The 15,067-nt window shown below is 53.4% G+C and overlaps 1 protein-coding gene across 3 annotated transcripts; it reads right to left on the bottom strand.

Moving 5' to 3' along the window:
- Positions 1 to 1,452: 1,452 nt before the first annotated feature.
- Positions 1,453 to 7,402, bottom strand: ZNF574 (zinc finger protein 574). Of its 3 annotated transcripts, none has more exons than XM_085044661.1 (4): positions 7,342 to 7,402; positions 3,055 to 5,823; positions 2,665 to 2,715; positions 1,453 to 2,529 (listed from the first exon to the last, which is right to left on the bottom strand). In XM_085044661.1, the coding sequence occupies exons 2-4, from the start codon at positions 5,821 to 5,823 to the stop codon at positions 1,642 to 1,644; spliced, it is 3,708 nt and encodes a 1,235-aa protein (XP_084900787.1). In that variant the 5' UTR covers positions 7,342 to 7,402; the 3' UTR covers positions 1,453 to 1,641. The 3 variants fall into 3 exon arrangements, with proteins under 3 accessions (XP_084900787.1, XP_084900786.1, XP_084900788.1); XM_085044660.1 differs by having other exon boundaries at positions 2,665 to 2,983; positions 3,173 to 5,823; XM_085044662.1 differs by lacking the exon at positions 2,665 to 2,715 and having other exon boundaries at positions 1,453 to 2,409.
- Between the last annotated feature and the right edge of the window lie 7,665 nt (positions 7,403 to 15,067).

Below are 15,067 nucleotides of genomic sequence, written 5' to 3'. Positions count from 1 at the left end.
CGGGAGCGCGGCGCGGGGTGGATCCGGTACCGGTACCGGCAGCGGGTCTGGGCCCGGCGCGGGGGGCTGATCCCGGTTCCCGGTCCCGGTTCCCAATCCCGGTTCCCATCCCGGTTCCCATTCCCGGTTCCCGTTTCCCATTCCCGGTTCCCATCCCGGTTCCCGGTCCCGATCCCGGTCCGGGGTTGCCTTTCCCGGTCCCGGTTCCCAATCCCGATCGCAATTCCCGGTACCGGCGGCGGCGATCCCATTCCCGGTTCGCGATTCCCGATCCCGATCCCAATTACCGGTACCGATCCCAATTCCCGATCCCGATTACCGGTACCGGCAGGGCCAATCCCATTCCCGATTGATTCCCGATCCCAATTACCGATCCCGATTCCCGGTACCGATTACCGGTACCGGCAGCGCCAATCCCAATCCCATTCCCCATTGATTCCCAATCCCAATTACCGGTACCGATCCCGGTATCGATCCCATTTCCCGGTACCGGCAGCGCCAATCCCATTCCCCATTCCCGGTTCCGGTACCGGGGGGCTGCATGGGGGCGGCGGGGGGGCTAACGGGGACGAATCCCGGTGTGTCCCCCCCGAATCCCGGTGTCACCATAAATCCCGGTGTCGCCCCCACCCCAAATCCCGGTGTCCCCCCCAATTCCCGGTGTCCCCCCTCAAATCCCGGTTCCCCCCCCGTTCCCGGTCCCCCCCCGCCCGGTGCCCCCCCCCGGCACTCACGAGGCCGCCGCAGCCCCCCCGGCCGGGCGGGGGGAGGGGAGGGGGGGCCCGGGGGGGTCCGAGCGCCGTTCGGAGCTGGGCTCGGGAGGCGGGGGGGGGTTGGGCCCGCGGCCCCCCCGCTCCGGCTGCTCGCGGCTCCGGGCGGGAGGCGGGGGGGGGGAGGGGGGGCGGAGCCCCGGGAAGGGGGAGGGCGGGGGTGTGGGACCCTCTGACCCCCCCGCGATGGACCCGCCGGACCCCCCCCGCCCCCCCCGCGGTGGTTCGGCCCGGGGGGATTTGGGGGGGGGGAGAGCCGCCCCTCCCCCCGCCCGGCGTGGGAGAGTCCGGGGGCGGGGCTAGCGGGGGGCGGGGCTAGCGGGGGGCGGGGCTAGAGGGGGGCGGGGCTAGCCGGGGGCGGGGCTAGCCGGGGGCGGGGCCGAGGACGTGATTAGCATATTGTGGGGCGGGGCTAGGGGAGAGAGGCCAATGAGAGCCGGTGGGCGTGGCCAGTAATCGATGACCAGCGAGGGGGCGGAGCTATCGGCCAGCAGCCAATGACAGCCGGTGGGCGTGGCCTGCAGTGATTGACGGCTGTGGGCGTGGCCAAACCGGCGGGGTTGGCGCTTTGTGGGCGTGGCTAACCGCGGTGATTGACAGCCGTGGGCGTGGCTAACCCCCGCGGAGGCTCCGCCCTCCTCCCCCAGCCCCTCCCCCTCCTCAAAACACACTTTTTTTTGGGTTATTTTAGCTCTTTTTAATGATTCCGGAAACCAATTTGGGTAAAAAACCCCAAAAAAGGTCACGGGGAGACCAAAATTGGGGTGAAAACCCCCAAAAAAGGTCACGGGGAGACCAAAATTGGGGTGAAAACCCCAAAAAAAGGTCACAGGGAGACCCCAGACCCAAAATTCGGGGATCCCTGGTGACCCTAGTGGGGCTGAGGTCCCCCTGGGGCCGTCGGGGGGTCCTTGGGGGGGTCTGGGGTCATTTTCGGGGAGTTTGGGGTCATCTCAGGTGGGTCAGGGGTCATTTCTGGATGGCCAGGGGTCATTTCTGGGTGGTCAGGGGTCACTTTTGGGGAGTTTGGGGTCATTTTTGGGTGGTCTTGGACCATCTCAGGTGGGTCTGGGGTCACTTTTGGGGAATTTGGGGTCATTTTTGGGGAATTTGGGGTAATTTTTGGGGAGTTTGGGGTCATTTTTGGGTGGTCTTGGACCATCTCAGGTGGGTCTGGTGTCATTTTTGGGGAGTTTGGGGTCATTTTTGGGGAGTTTGGGGTCATTTCTGGGTGGCCAGGGGTCACTTTTGGGTGGTCTGGGGTCTCTCTGGGGCTCTGGAGGTCCAAGCCCCGGGCTGGGGTCTCCTCCCCGAGGGTCTCCTGATGGACAGAAGGTCCCGGTGCCACCACCAGGATGTCCCCTGCCACCGCCGGTGACACCAGGAGGTTCTCCTTGGAAGGTTCTGGAATCCCAGCCAGGTTCTCTGGGTGGACAGATGACCCTGAGCCCACCAGGAGGTTCTCCTCGGAAGGTTCTGGAATCCCCACTGAGGTCTCTGGATGGATGGGTGACTCTGATCCCACCATGAGAACTTCACTGGAAGGTTCTGGAATCCCCACCAGGTTCTCCTTGGAAGGTTCTGGAATCCCCACCAGGTTCTCTGGGTGGACAGATGACCCTGAGCCCACCACGAGAACCTCCTCAGAAGATCCTGATCCCACCATGATGACCTCCTCAGAAGATCCTGATCCCACCACGAGGTTCTCCTTGGAAGGTTCTGGAATCCCAACCAAGTTCTCCTTGGAAGGTTCTGGAATCTCCACCAGGTTCTCCTTGTAAGATTCTGGAATCCCAACCAGGTTCTCTGGGTGGACAGCTGACCCTGACGCCACCACGATGACCTCAGCAGAAGACCCTGACCCCAAAACCACGTTCTCCTTGCTCTCCACCACCCCAACCACGTTCTCCGGGTGGACAGATGACCCCGATCCCACCACGATGACCTCAGCAGCAGATCCCACCACCAGGTTCTCCTTGGAAGGTTCTGGAACCCCCACCAGGTTCTCCACGTTCATGGATGACCCTGATCCCACCACCACCAGGTTCTCCTTGGAAGGTTCTGGAACCCCCACCAGGTTCTCCACGTTCATGGATGACCCTGATCCCACCACCACCAGGTTCTCCCTGGAAGGTTCTGGAATCCCCACCAGGTTCTCTGGGTGGACAGCTGACCCTGATCCCACCACGATGACCTCAGAAGATCCCACCATGTCCTCCTTGCTCTCCACCACCCCAACCACGTTCTCCGGGTGGACAGATGACCGCGATCCCACCACGATGACCTCAGCAGCAGATCCCACCAGGTTCTCCTTGGAATCTTCTGGAATCTCCACCATGCTCTCCCCATGGACCGACGACCCCGATCCCACCACGATGACCTCAGCAGCAGATCCCACCATGAGGTTCTCCTTGGAAGGTTCTGGAACCCCCACCACGCTCTCCGGGTGGACAGCTGACCCCGATCCCACCACGATGACCTCAGAAGATCCCACCATGTCCTCCTTGCTCTCCACCACCCCCACCACGCTCTCCGGGTGGACAGCTGACCCCGATCCCACCACGATGACCTCAGAAGATCCCACCACGTCCTCCTTGCTCTCCACCACTCCAATCATGTTCTCCGGGTGGACAGCTGACCGCGATCCCACCACGACGACCTCAGAAGAACCCACCACGTCGCCCTCCTTGCCCTGCCCGCCCCGCTGTCCACCGCCGTCCCTCCGGCCGCCCTCGCGGTGCATCTTGCGGTGCTTCCAGAGGTTGGAGAAGCTCCGGTAGGCCTTGCCGCACTCCTGGCAGCCGTAGGGCCTCTCCCCGGTGTGGATCCGCCGGTGCTCGGCCAGCCGCACCGCGATGGCGAAGCTCTTCCCGCAGTCCGGGCAGCGGAACGGCCGCTCGCCGGTGTGGAGCCGCCGGTGGTCCTTGAGGTGAGTGGACTGGCGGAAGGCCTTGCCGCAGTCCGGGCAGGGGTACGGCCGCTCGCCGGTGTGGATGCGCCGGTGCACCTGCAGCGACGTCTCGGTGCTGAAGAACTTCTTGCACTCGCCGCACTCCAGGTTCTTCGAGCCGCCGCGGCGCGGCTGCGACCCGCCTGGCGTGACCTCGGCCACGCCCGGAGTGACCGCCGGGCTGACCGCTCGCTGGCCGTGGACTCTCTCGTGGGCCCTCAGCCTGGCGGCCGTGCTGCTCTTCTTCCCGCACACCGCGCACTCGAACTTCCAGCCGGACTTCCCGCAGCGGTGCTCCCGCAGCGCCGCCGGCCCGGGGAACGCCGCGCCGCAGGTGGGGCACACCTGGGGCAGGTGACCCGCGTGGCCCAGCAGGTGCACCTCCAGCAGCCGGCGCAGCAGGAAGCTCCGGCCGCACTGCTGGCACTTGTAGGGATACTCGCCGGTGTGGTGGGATCGGTGCAGCAGCAGCCGGTGCGGCCGGTGGAACCGCAAGCCGCACTCCGGGCAGCGGTGGGGGAACTTCCTCAGGTGGACCTGCAGGTGCTGGCGCAAGGTGGAGTTCTGGGCGAAGCGCTTGTGGCACTCGGGGCACTCGTGCGGCCGCTCGCCCGTGTGGGTCAGGTGGTGCCGCAGCAGGTTGGCCTGGGAGTTGAAGGACTTGCCGCACTCGCGGCACGGGAACGGCCGCTCGCCCGTGTGGGTGCGCAGGTGGTTGCGCAGGTGGGAGGATTTCTTGAACATCTTGCCGCAGGAGCCGCAGCGGTGCCGGCGCTCCAGCCGGTGCACGAAGCGCTGGTGCCGCGCCAGGGCGGCGGCGCTGGGGAAGGATTTGGGGCACATGCCGCACTCCAGCGGGGGCTCGGCGGGCTCGGGCGGGTCCGAGGGGACGGAGGGGACGGAGGGGACACCCGGGGCGCCGTGGGAGCGGCGGTGGTACAGGAACTTGGTCATGTTGACGAAGGCCTTGCCGCAGGAGCAGCGGTGCAGCGGGTTGGGGCCGTGCGTCCGGCGGTGGGTCAGCAGCGCCGCCTCGGTGTCCAGCGCCAGGCCGCAGTCCAGGCAGAGGTAGCGCGACTCCCGCGAGTGACCGTCCAGGTGCCGCTGGAGCTCGGCCGGGTCCGGCAGGACGCGGGAGCAGAGCGGACAGTGGAAGGCGCCCAGCTTGTGGCACCTCAGGTGGGCGCGGAGCAGCCGCGACGAGGACAGCACCTGCTGGCACTCGTGGCACCTGAACTCCGGCGGCTCCGGCGGCTCCGGCGGCACCTGGGCCACCTCACCTGTGCCGCCCAGGTGAGTCACCTGGTGCTCCAGGAAGTCCTTGGGGCTCTGGAAGAGCTGCAGGCACTCGCCGCACTCGTAGAGCAGCAGCTGCACGGCGCTCTCGGCGGGAATCTCGGCGGGAATTTCGGCGTTTTCGGCGTCGCCCTCCTCGGGTTTGCGGTAGGAATGCTCCACGTCCACCCGGGCGTGGCTTTGGGGTAAATTCGGGGCGTTTCGGTGGCCCTGGCGGTGCGCCAGCCACAGCTCCTGGCTCTGGAAGAGCGCGCGGCACTCGGGGCACTCGAAGTGGATGCCGCCGGCGGGGCTCGGGGCGGGAACCGGCGGTTTCGGGGTCGGCGGCAGGTCGGCGGCCAGCAGCTTGATGTGGAGCTCCTGGTGCTCCAGCAGCTGACCGGGAGTGACCAGCAGCATCCCACACTCCAGGCACTGGTACTGGCTGGGAGCGTCCAGCTCGGCCGGAACGCCCAGGATCTCCAGGTGGGGCTGGGAGGTGGCCAGGTGGGGGTTGGAGGTGGTCAGGTGAGGGTTGGAGGTGGTCAGGTGAGTCTGGGAGGTGGCCAGGTGAGTCTGGGAGGTCGCCAGGTGAGCATTAGGGTTGCCCAGGTGAGTCTGGGCATTGCCCAGGTGAGGGTTGGGGTTGCCCAGGTGAGCGTTGGAGTTGCCCAGGTGGGTCTGGGCGGTGCCCAGGTGGGCCTGGGGGCTCTCCAGGTGTGTCTGGTGGTGCAGCAGAGCTTCCTCCAGCGAGGAGGAGAGGTGAGAACACTCGGAGCAAACGTAGCGATGCTCCACCAGCAGGAGGGTTTCCTCGGGGAGAGACATCTGGGGGGAAATTTGGGGGGAAATGGGGAAATTTGGGGAAAAATGGGGAGAAATGGAGAAAAAAATGGGGAGAAAATGGAGAAAAATGGGGAAATTTGGGGAGAAATGGGGAGAAAATGGGGGGAAATTGAGAAAAAATGGGGAGAGAAATGGGGAGAAAATAGAGAATAATGGGAAAAAAATGGAGAAAAAATGGAGAGAAAAATGGGGAAAGAGGAGCGAAAAATGGAGAAAAAATCAGAGGGAAATTGGGGGAAAATGGGGAAAAGATGAGGGAAAGATGGAGAAAAAATTGGGGGAAAATTGGGGGAAAATGAGGGGAAGATAAAGGAAAAATGGAGAAAAAATGGGGAGAAAATGGGGAGAAAATGGGGAGAAAAATGGGAAAAAATGGGGAAAAAATGGGGGAAAGATGAGGGAAAAAATGGGGAGAAAAATGGGGAGAAAATAGAGAAAAAATGGGGAGAAAATGGGGAGGAAATGGGGAGAAAATGGAAAAAAACCAGAGAGAAAAATGGAGGAGAAAATGGGGGAGAAATGGTGGAAAATAGAGGAAAAAATGGGGAAAAATGGGGAGAAAATCAGAGGGAAATTGGGGGAAAATGGGGTGAATAATGCAGGAAAATGGAGAAAAAATTGGGTAAAAAATGGGGAGAAAATGGGGAAAAATGGGAAAATGGGGAAATTGACAAAAATGGGAAAATGGGGGAAAGATGAGGGAAATGGAGAAAAGTTGGGTGAATAATGGAGAAAAATGGGGGTGAAATGGGGAGAAAATGAGGAAATGGGGAAAAAGGGGGAGGAAATAGGAGGGAATTGGGAGAAAATAGGGGAAAATAATGGGGGAAATTAGGGGAAAATGGAGAAAAAATTGAGAATAAATGGGGAAAAATGGGGAAAAATTGGGAGAATAATGGGGGAAAATGAGGGGAAAAATGGGGGAAAAATGGAGGAAAAAAATGAAGAAAAAAAGGAGAATAAATGGGGAGAATAATGGGGGAAAATGGGGGAAAATGGGGGGAAAATGGAGAAAAAATTGAGAATAAATGGGGTGAATAATGAGGGAAAAATTGAAAAGAAATGGATTGAATAATGGGGGGAAAATGGGGGAAAAATCAGGGGGAAATGGAGGGAAAAATGGAGAAAATGGGAAAAAATAGGAAATCAAGGAGAGGAAAACCTAAACTCGAGCGCAGAAACCCCAAATCCCTCAGAGACCCCAAATTCCCCCCAAATTCCCCTCAGATTCCCCCGAAATCCCTCAGAGACCCCAAAATCCCCCCGGAAATCCCAAAATTTCACAAAATTCCCCCAATTTCCCCTCAGATTTCCCCGAATTCCCCTCAGGATCTCCCCAGATCCCCCCAAACCCCCTCAGGAGCCCCAAAACCACCCCGGAGCCCTCAGACCGCCCGGATTTCCCCCCGGAGGCTCCTAAATCGCCTCGAATTCCCTCAAAAATCCCAAAAAATCCCAAAAAAACCCAAAAAATCCCCAAATTCCCCTCCCCCCCCTCACCTCGGGCCTCTCCCGCTCGCGCTGCCCCGCCGCCGCCACCCCCCAACAAGGCGAGCGCTGATTGGCCGCCGCCTTCCCGCCAATCAGCGGCGCGGGCCAATCAGCGCGCGGCTCCCCTCCCCTCGCGCGGTGACGTCACCGACGTGCGCGCCGCCATGTTGGGAGAAACCAAGTGGGGGAGGGAGGGGGAAGCGGAATGAACCAAATGGGGGTTTGGGGGGAAAAATTGAGTTTTTTGGGGGAAAAAATGGGATTTTTGGGGTTTGAAGGGAGGGAGGGAGAGGGTTGTACCAATTGGGGGATCGGGGGTGGAAATAGAGAGGTTTGGGGGGTTGGGATGTACCAAGTGGATATTCGGGGGAATGGAACAAACCAATGGGAAAGGAGATTGGGGGGATCCGGAATGTACCAAGCGGGACCGGAGGGGGATCCGGATGACCCCAAAATGGGATGTACCAATTAACGGGGGGGTTTGGGGGTTTCTGGAATGTTCCAAAGGGATTCCGGGGGGGAAATCCGGACGGATCCATTCAGCAGCGCGGGGTGGAAATTTACAGACTTTTTTTTTTATTTATTTTTTGAATTTTTCCCGCGTCCGACGCTCGCGGGGCTGGAGGAGAAACTGCCGGAAAAGGCGGGAAAACGAGGAAAAAAAAAATCCCCAAAAAAATAAAAAAAAATTACAAAAAAATCCCCAAAAAATAAAATAAAAAAATCCCAAAAAAATAAAAAAAAAATCCCCAAAAAATAAAAAAAAACTTACCAAAAAAAATCCCCAAAAATATCCCAAAAAATTAAAAAAAAAATACAAAAAAATCCCCCAAAAAATCCCAAAATAAATAAAAAAAATTTAAAAATCCAAAAATTCCCAAAATTTTTTTAAAAAATCAAAAAATCCCAAAAATTCCCCAAAAAAAAAAAAAAATTTTAAAAATCCAAAAAATCCCAAAAGTCCCCAAAAACTAAAAAATCCCCAAAAAATAAAAAAATCCCCAAAAAATGAAAAAAAAAAACCAAAAAAAATCCCAAAAATTAAAAAAAAACCAAAAAAAATCCCAAACAAATCCAAAAAAACCCAAAATCGAAACCAAATCCAAAACCCGAAACTAACAACCGAAAAAAAACCCAAAAAAACCGAAAAAAAATTCCACAAAAAATCCGAATAAATTCCCCAAATGGAACTCCCGACGTGACGAAGGGGCGTGGCCAGGGTGGGCGTGGCTAACATGACCATATATGGGCAAAGGGGCGTGGCGATGGGCGGGGCGATGGGCGGTGCTGGGATGACCATAGAAGGACAAAGGGGCGTGGCTACAGCGATGGGCGTGGTCAGGGCTGTGGTGGGCGTGGCCAGGGGCTGATGACGTCAAAAATAGACCCTTTGGGGTGGGGGAGGGGCGGAAATAGAAATTCCCTTTTTTTTTTTTAATTTTTCCTTCTTTCTATTTTTTTGGCTTTTTTGGGAACTTTTCCAGCTTTTGCTTTTTTTGCTTTTTTTTTTGGCGTTTATTTGGTATTTTTGGTTTTGATTTTCTTTTTTTTTTTGTTTTTATATTTTTATTCTTATTTATTATTATGAACTTCCCAGATTTTTGGGGAAGTTTTTTTTGAGGTTTCGGTTCGGTTTTGGGGATTTTTGGGGTTTTTTTTTTGGGTTTTTCAATTTTGATTTTTTGTTCATTTTTTTTTTCATTTTGTTAAATTTTTTAATTTTTTTTTTTTTTTTAATTTTTAAAATTTTTTCCGGAACCGATTTTGGGTCGATTCCTGTAAAAAAAAAAAAAACAACAAAAAACAAAAAAAAACCACAAAAAACACAAAAAAAACCCACAGGGGGTGGGGTGGGGGAGGGGCGGCGAGGGGTGGGGGGAGGGGAAAAGTCTTTGGCTGCTCGCCGCCCCCGGGGTCACGTGACACCCCCGGACCCCCCCGGAAAATGGGGAAAAACCCCGAAATTTGGGGAAAAACCCCGAAAATTTGGGGAAAAACCCCGAAAGTTTGGGGAAAAACCCCGAAAGCCCCCCCGGGAGTGGGGGAGGGGCTCTTTGGTTGGCTCTGAGGTATTTCTGTGTCCTCTTTGGCTGCGGGAGGGGGGTGACGTCATCATCGGGGGGCGTGACGTCATGGGGAGGGCGGGGCGTGACGTCACGGGGCGGGGCGAAACCCTCCCCCGGCCCCTCCCCCCTCCCTCCCCGGCTGTCTTTGGCTGCAGGATGGGGATGACGTCATAGGGAGTGACGTCATCGGGGTGGGCGGGGCTACTGTGGGGTGACGTCACATGGTGGGCGGGGCCCAGGGTGGTGACGTCACGGTGGGCGGGGTGGTCAGTCGGTCAGTCGTCGCGGTCATGGCGGCTGTGGCCGAAGTGGGCAGTGTGGTCAGTGTGGTCAGTGTGGTCAGTGTGACAGGGACAGTGGTCATCGTGACAGGGACAGTGGTCATCGTGACAGGGACAGTGGTCACCACGGCGATGGTCACCATGGCCAGGACAGTGACAATGGCCACTGTGACAATGGCCACCATGACCAGGACAATGGCCAATGACCACCATGGCCAGGACAATGGCCAATGGCCACTGTGACAGGGACAGTGGCCACTGTGACCAGGACAATGACCACAGTGACAATGGCCACCATGGCCAGGACAATGGCAATGGTCACCATGGCAATGACAATGGTCACCTTGGCGATGACCACCATGGCGATGGTCACCATGGCCAGGACAATGACAATGGTCACCTTGGCAATGGTCACCACGGCCAGGACAATGACAATGGCCACACTGACAATGGTCAAGGCCAATGGCCATTGGAACCATCATGACCAGGACAATGGCCAATGGCCGCAGTGACAGGGACAATGACAAACGGCCACCATGGCGATGGTCACCATGGCCAGGACAATGGCAATGGCCAGCATGACGGGGACAATGACAATGACCACTGTGACCGTGGTGATGACATGGCCAGTGTGACAGGGACAATGGCCACCATGACCACCATGACCATGGCCATGAACAAGGCCACTATGGCCACGATGACCATGACCATCACGATGACCATGACCATGATGATGACCATGACCATGATCACCATGACCACCATGGTGATGACCATGACTGTGGCCACCATGACTATGACCATGACAAAGGCCACCATGACCATTATGACCACCATGACCATCATGACCCTCATGACAATGACCATGACCATGACCATGACCACTATGGCCACCATGACCACCACGGCCATGACAATGACCATGAGCAAAGCCACCATGACCATGACTGTGACCACTATGACCACGACGATGACCACTATGACCATGACAATGACCACCACGACCAAAGCCACTGTGGCCACCATGACCCTGACCACCCTAAGGCCACCAATGACCACTGCTGACCACTGATGACCACCGCTGACCACCGATGACCACCAACCAATGACCACTGATGACTACCGATGACCACCAATGACCACCGCTGACCACCAATGACCACTGATGACCACCACTGACCACCAATGACCACTGATGACCACCAATGATCACCGATGACCACCAATGACCACCGATGACCACCCCTGACCATCGATGACCACCGATGACCACCGATGACCACCACTGACCACCACCCCCCCTCCCCCCGGGGGTCCCGCTCGCCCCTCCCCCCCTCCCCTCCCCCCTATTTGGTTTCAGTTCTGAGGTATTTCCGGCGCCCCTCCCCCCCCCGGCGCCATTTTTGGTTCATTAAAGCTTCGGGGGTGGGGGAGGGGCGGGGGGCGGAGCTGCCCCTCCCCCCCGCTCAGGCCACGCCCCTTTTTTGGTCTAAAAAAACTCCTTTTTTTCGGGTTTTTCACACTTTTCTGTGGCTTCCGGCTGAGGTTTGGGCGCGGCGCTTCTTTTTGGCTTTTTTTTGTCCTTTTTTTGGGCGTTTTTGGCCCTTTTTTGGGCTTTTTCCGCCCGTTTTTGTCCTTTTTTGGCATTTTCGCTCCTTTTTTTGGCATTTTCTGTCTTTTTTTTGGGTTTTTTTGCCAGTTTTTGTCCTTTTCTGGCCAATTTTTTTGGCCAGTTTTTGTCCTTTTCTGGCCATTTTTCGCCAGTTTTTGTCCATTTTTGTCCATTTTTGTCCTTTTCTTGTCCATTTTTGTCATTTTTCCTCCTTTTTCCTCCTTTTTCCTCCTTTTTTCCTCCTTTTTCACCAATTTCCATCCTTTTTTCCTCCTTTTTTTACAAATTTCCATCCTTTTTCACCAATTTCCATCCTTTTTTCCTCCTTTTCCTCCCATTTTTCCCCAAATTTCCTCTTTTTCCATCCATTCCCAGTCCTTCCATCTCCATTTTTTGGCTTCATTTCATTTTTTTTTGGCTTTTTAAAGCTTTTTTTTTGCCTTTTCGGCTATTTTTTTTTTGTTTCTTTTCGGCTTTTTTTGGCTTTTTTTTCAACATTTTTCGTCTTTTCCCCTTTTTTTTTTGTTTTTTCCTCCATTTTTTTGGGTCGTTTTCCCAACTTTCCATCATTTTTTTCCTCTTTTTCACTTTCCTTTGGTCTCCAGGAGGTTCAAAAACCCCCAAAATTCACTTTTTTTCCCCCATTTTTTCCCATTTTTCCCCATTTTTTCCCCATTTTTTTCCTCCAGGACCCTTTTTTCCCATTTTTTTTTTCCATACAAAAAATCACAACAAAAACCCCAAAAATCGGGGTCGCCCCTCCCCCCTCCCCTCCCCGAGAAAAACCCAAAATTTCCATTTTTTTCCCTCAATTTTTTTTTCCCATTTTCCATCTCTCTCTCAATCCCAAAAAACCCCCAAAACCCCCCAAAAAAACCCCAAAAAAACCCCACAAGTGGGCGGGGCTACATTCCGGCTTCCCCCAAATTTTTGGGGATTTTTTTTTTCCCCAAAAAAAGCGAATTTTGGGGAATTTTTTTTTTTTTTCCCTTTTCACAGTTTTCTCGCGGGAGAAGTCCAGGGAAGTTTTTGGGGTGAAATTCAGGGGATTTGGGGCTCCGTGAGGTATTTTGTGTCTTTTTTGGGGCTCGGGGGGGTCAGGCACTGCGGGGGGAGGGGCAGGAGGCATTTTGGGCTTTTTTTGCCTCTTTTTGGCCTTTTTTTGGTCTTTTGCTTTTTGTCCTTTTTTTTTTGGTTGATTTTCCTCTTCTTTCCAACTTTTCCAGGAGAATTTATTTCTCTTGTTTTCCAACTTTTCCGAGAATTTTTTTCTCTTTTTTCCCAAATTTTCCGATAATTTTTCCTCTTTTTCTCAACTTTTCTAGAAGAATTTTTTCTCTTTTTTCCAACTTTTCCAGGAGAATTTTTCCTCTTTTTTTTCCAAATTTTCCGATAGTTTTTCCTTTTTTTCCCGAATTTTCTGATGATCTTTTCCTTTTTTTCCCCAACTTTTCCAGGAGAATTTTTCCTTTTTTTCCCAAATTTTCTGATAATTTTTCCTCTTTTTCCAACTTTTCCAGGAGAATTTTTCCTCTTTTTTCCTCAATTTTCTCCTCTTTTTTCTCAAATTTTCTGAGGATTTTTTCTCTTTTTTTCCCAAATTTTCTGAGAATTTTTCCTTTTCTTCCCAAATTTTCCAGGAGAATTTTTCCTTTTTTTCTCAAATTTTCCAAGAATTCTTTCCTCTTTTTTCCCAAATTTTCTGATAATTTTTCCTCTTTTTTCTCAAATTTTCCAGAAGAAATTTTTCTCTTTTTCCCCAACTTTTCCAGGAGAATTTTTTCCTTTTTTTTCCCAAATTTTCCAGGAGAGTTTTTCGGTTTTTTTCCCAAATTTTCCGATAATTTTCCTTTTTTTTTCCAATTTTTCCAGGAGAATTTTTCTCTTTTTTCTACTTTTCCATGAATTTTTTTCTCTTTTTTCCAAACTTTTCCAGGAATTTTTCCCTTTTTTTCAATTTTCTGAGAATTTTTTTTTTTTTTTTAGAATTTTTTGTCTTTTTTTCCAACTTTTCCAGGAGAATTTTTTCCTTTTTTTCCAAAATTTCCGATAATTTTTTCTTTTTTTTCTCAACTTTTCCAGGAGTTTTTTCTCTTTTTTCTCTTTCTCTCCTTTTTTCTCTTTTTCCTCTTTTTCTCTCGATTTCCCTTTTTCTCCTCATTTTTCTCCTCATTTTCTCCATTTTTCCTCTTTTCCTTTTCCTCAAATTTCCTTTTCTTTTCCTCATTTCTCTTTTTTCTTCCTTTTTTTCCCTTTTTCCTCAAATTTTTTCCGTCGATTTTTTCTCCTTTTTCCTCAATTTTCTCTCATTTTTTGTCAATTTTTTTCTCTCAATTTTCGTCAATTTTTTCTCCTTTTTCCTCAATTTTTTTCCGTCGATTTTTTTCTCCTTTTCCGTCGATTTTCTCTCATTTTTTGTCAATTTTCTTTCATTTTCCGTCAAATTTCTCTCAATTTTCATCATTTTTTCTCCTTTTTTGTAGATTTTTTTTCCTTTTTCGTCGTTTTTCTCTCAATTTTCATCAATTTTTTCTCCTTTTTTCTCGGATTTTTCCCTTTTTCTTCAATTTTTTCTCCTTTTTCTTCAAATTTTTCTCCTTTTTCTTAATTTTTTCCCTTTTTCCTTCATTTTTTTCCCTTTTTCCTCCCTTTTCCCCCCAATTTCCCCTCCCCCCAAGCCACGCCCCCCAGGGGGACAATAAATAGAGGAGGGGGAGGGGCGAGGGGCGTGGCCTCCAAAATTCCCCAAAATCCCAAAAAAAATCCCCAAAAAATTTTTTAAAAAATCCCCAAAAAATAAAAAAAATCCCAAAAAATTCAAAAAAAATTCAAAAAAAATCCCAAAAAATTCCCAAAAATTCCCAAAATTTCCCAAAATTCCCCGAATTTTCCCCCAAATCTCCCATCCCCCTCGCGAGGTCAGACTGTTGCGAACTTTGGGCTCAGCTGAGAGGGGGTGGGGAGGGGGCGCCCTCCCCCACCCCGCGAGGATATTTTTGGTGCTAAAAAAAGTCACTTTTGGGGTGGTTTGGGGAACTTTCCCCTCCCCCCACCTCAAAAATTCGGGGCGAATTTCGCCCTTTTCGGGTCTCCGGAACCCCCAAAATCAACTCGGGGGTGGGGGAGGGGCGCCGGGGTGGGGGAGGGGTGAGGTTGTTTTCCCCTCCCCCACCCCACCCCGGTCAGAGCATCATAAATTAAATTAAATTAAATTAATTAAAGGGTGGGGTGGGGGAGGGGTTTTTGGTGTCTAGCCGGGGTGGGGGTTGGGCCGCCCCTCCCCCCCCTCCCCTTTCAATCGCCCCCCCCGCGGTGTGGGGGAGGGGAGGGGGGGGAGGGGTCGCTGTCGCTGCAGGAGGAGCAGGAGGGGGAGGGGGAGGGGGAGGGGGTGGGGGAGGGGCGGGGGAGGGGGAGGGGAACAGCGCGGGGTCGCGCGCGCCCCTCCCCTGGCCGCCGCCCCTCCCAGCAGCGGCGCCCCGAGTCCGCAGGCGGGGCAGGGGGAGGGCGGGTGCACAGAGCTGCGGAGAGAGAGAGAGGGGGGGGGAGGGGAGAGAGGGGGGGAGGGGAGGGGAGAGAGAGGGGGAGGGGCGTCAGGGACCCCGAAAGGGACCTGAAACCCCATCGGGACCAAAATCCCGAAATATTGACCCCAAATCCCAAAATATCCCATGGGAAACCCCAAAATCCTATAGGGAAACCCCAAATCCCACAGGGACCGAAATCCCAAAATATCGACCCCAAATCCCATTGGGAAACCCGAAATCCAAAAATATCCC

The sequence above is a fragment of the Lichenostomus cassidix genome, unplaced genomic scaffold (assembly GCF_008360975.1).
Source record: "Lichenostomus cassidix isolate B80296 unplaced genomic scaffold, HeHo_3.0 HiC_scaffold_37, whole genome shotgun sequence".
NCBI lineage: Eukaryota > Metazoa > Chordata > Aves > Passeriformes > Meliphagidae > Lichenostomus > Lichenostomus cassidix.
This window is presented reverse-complemented; position numbering and strand designations above follow the sequence as displayed.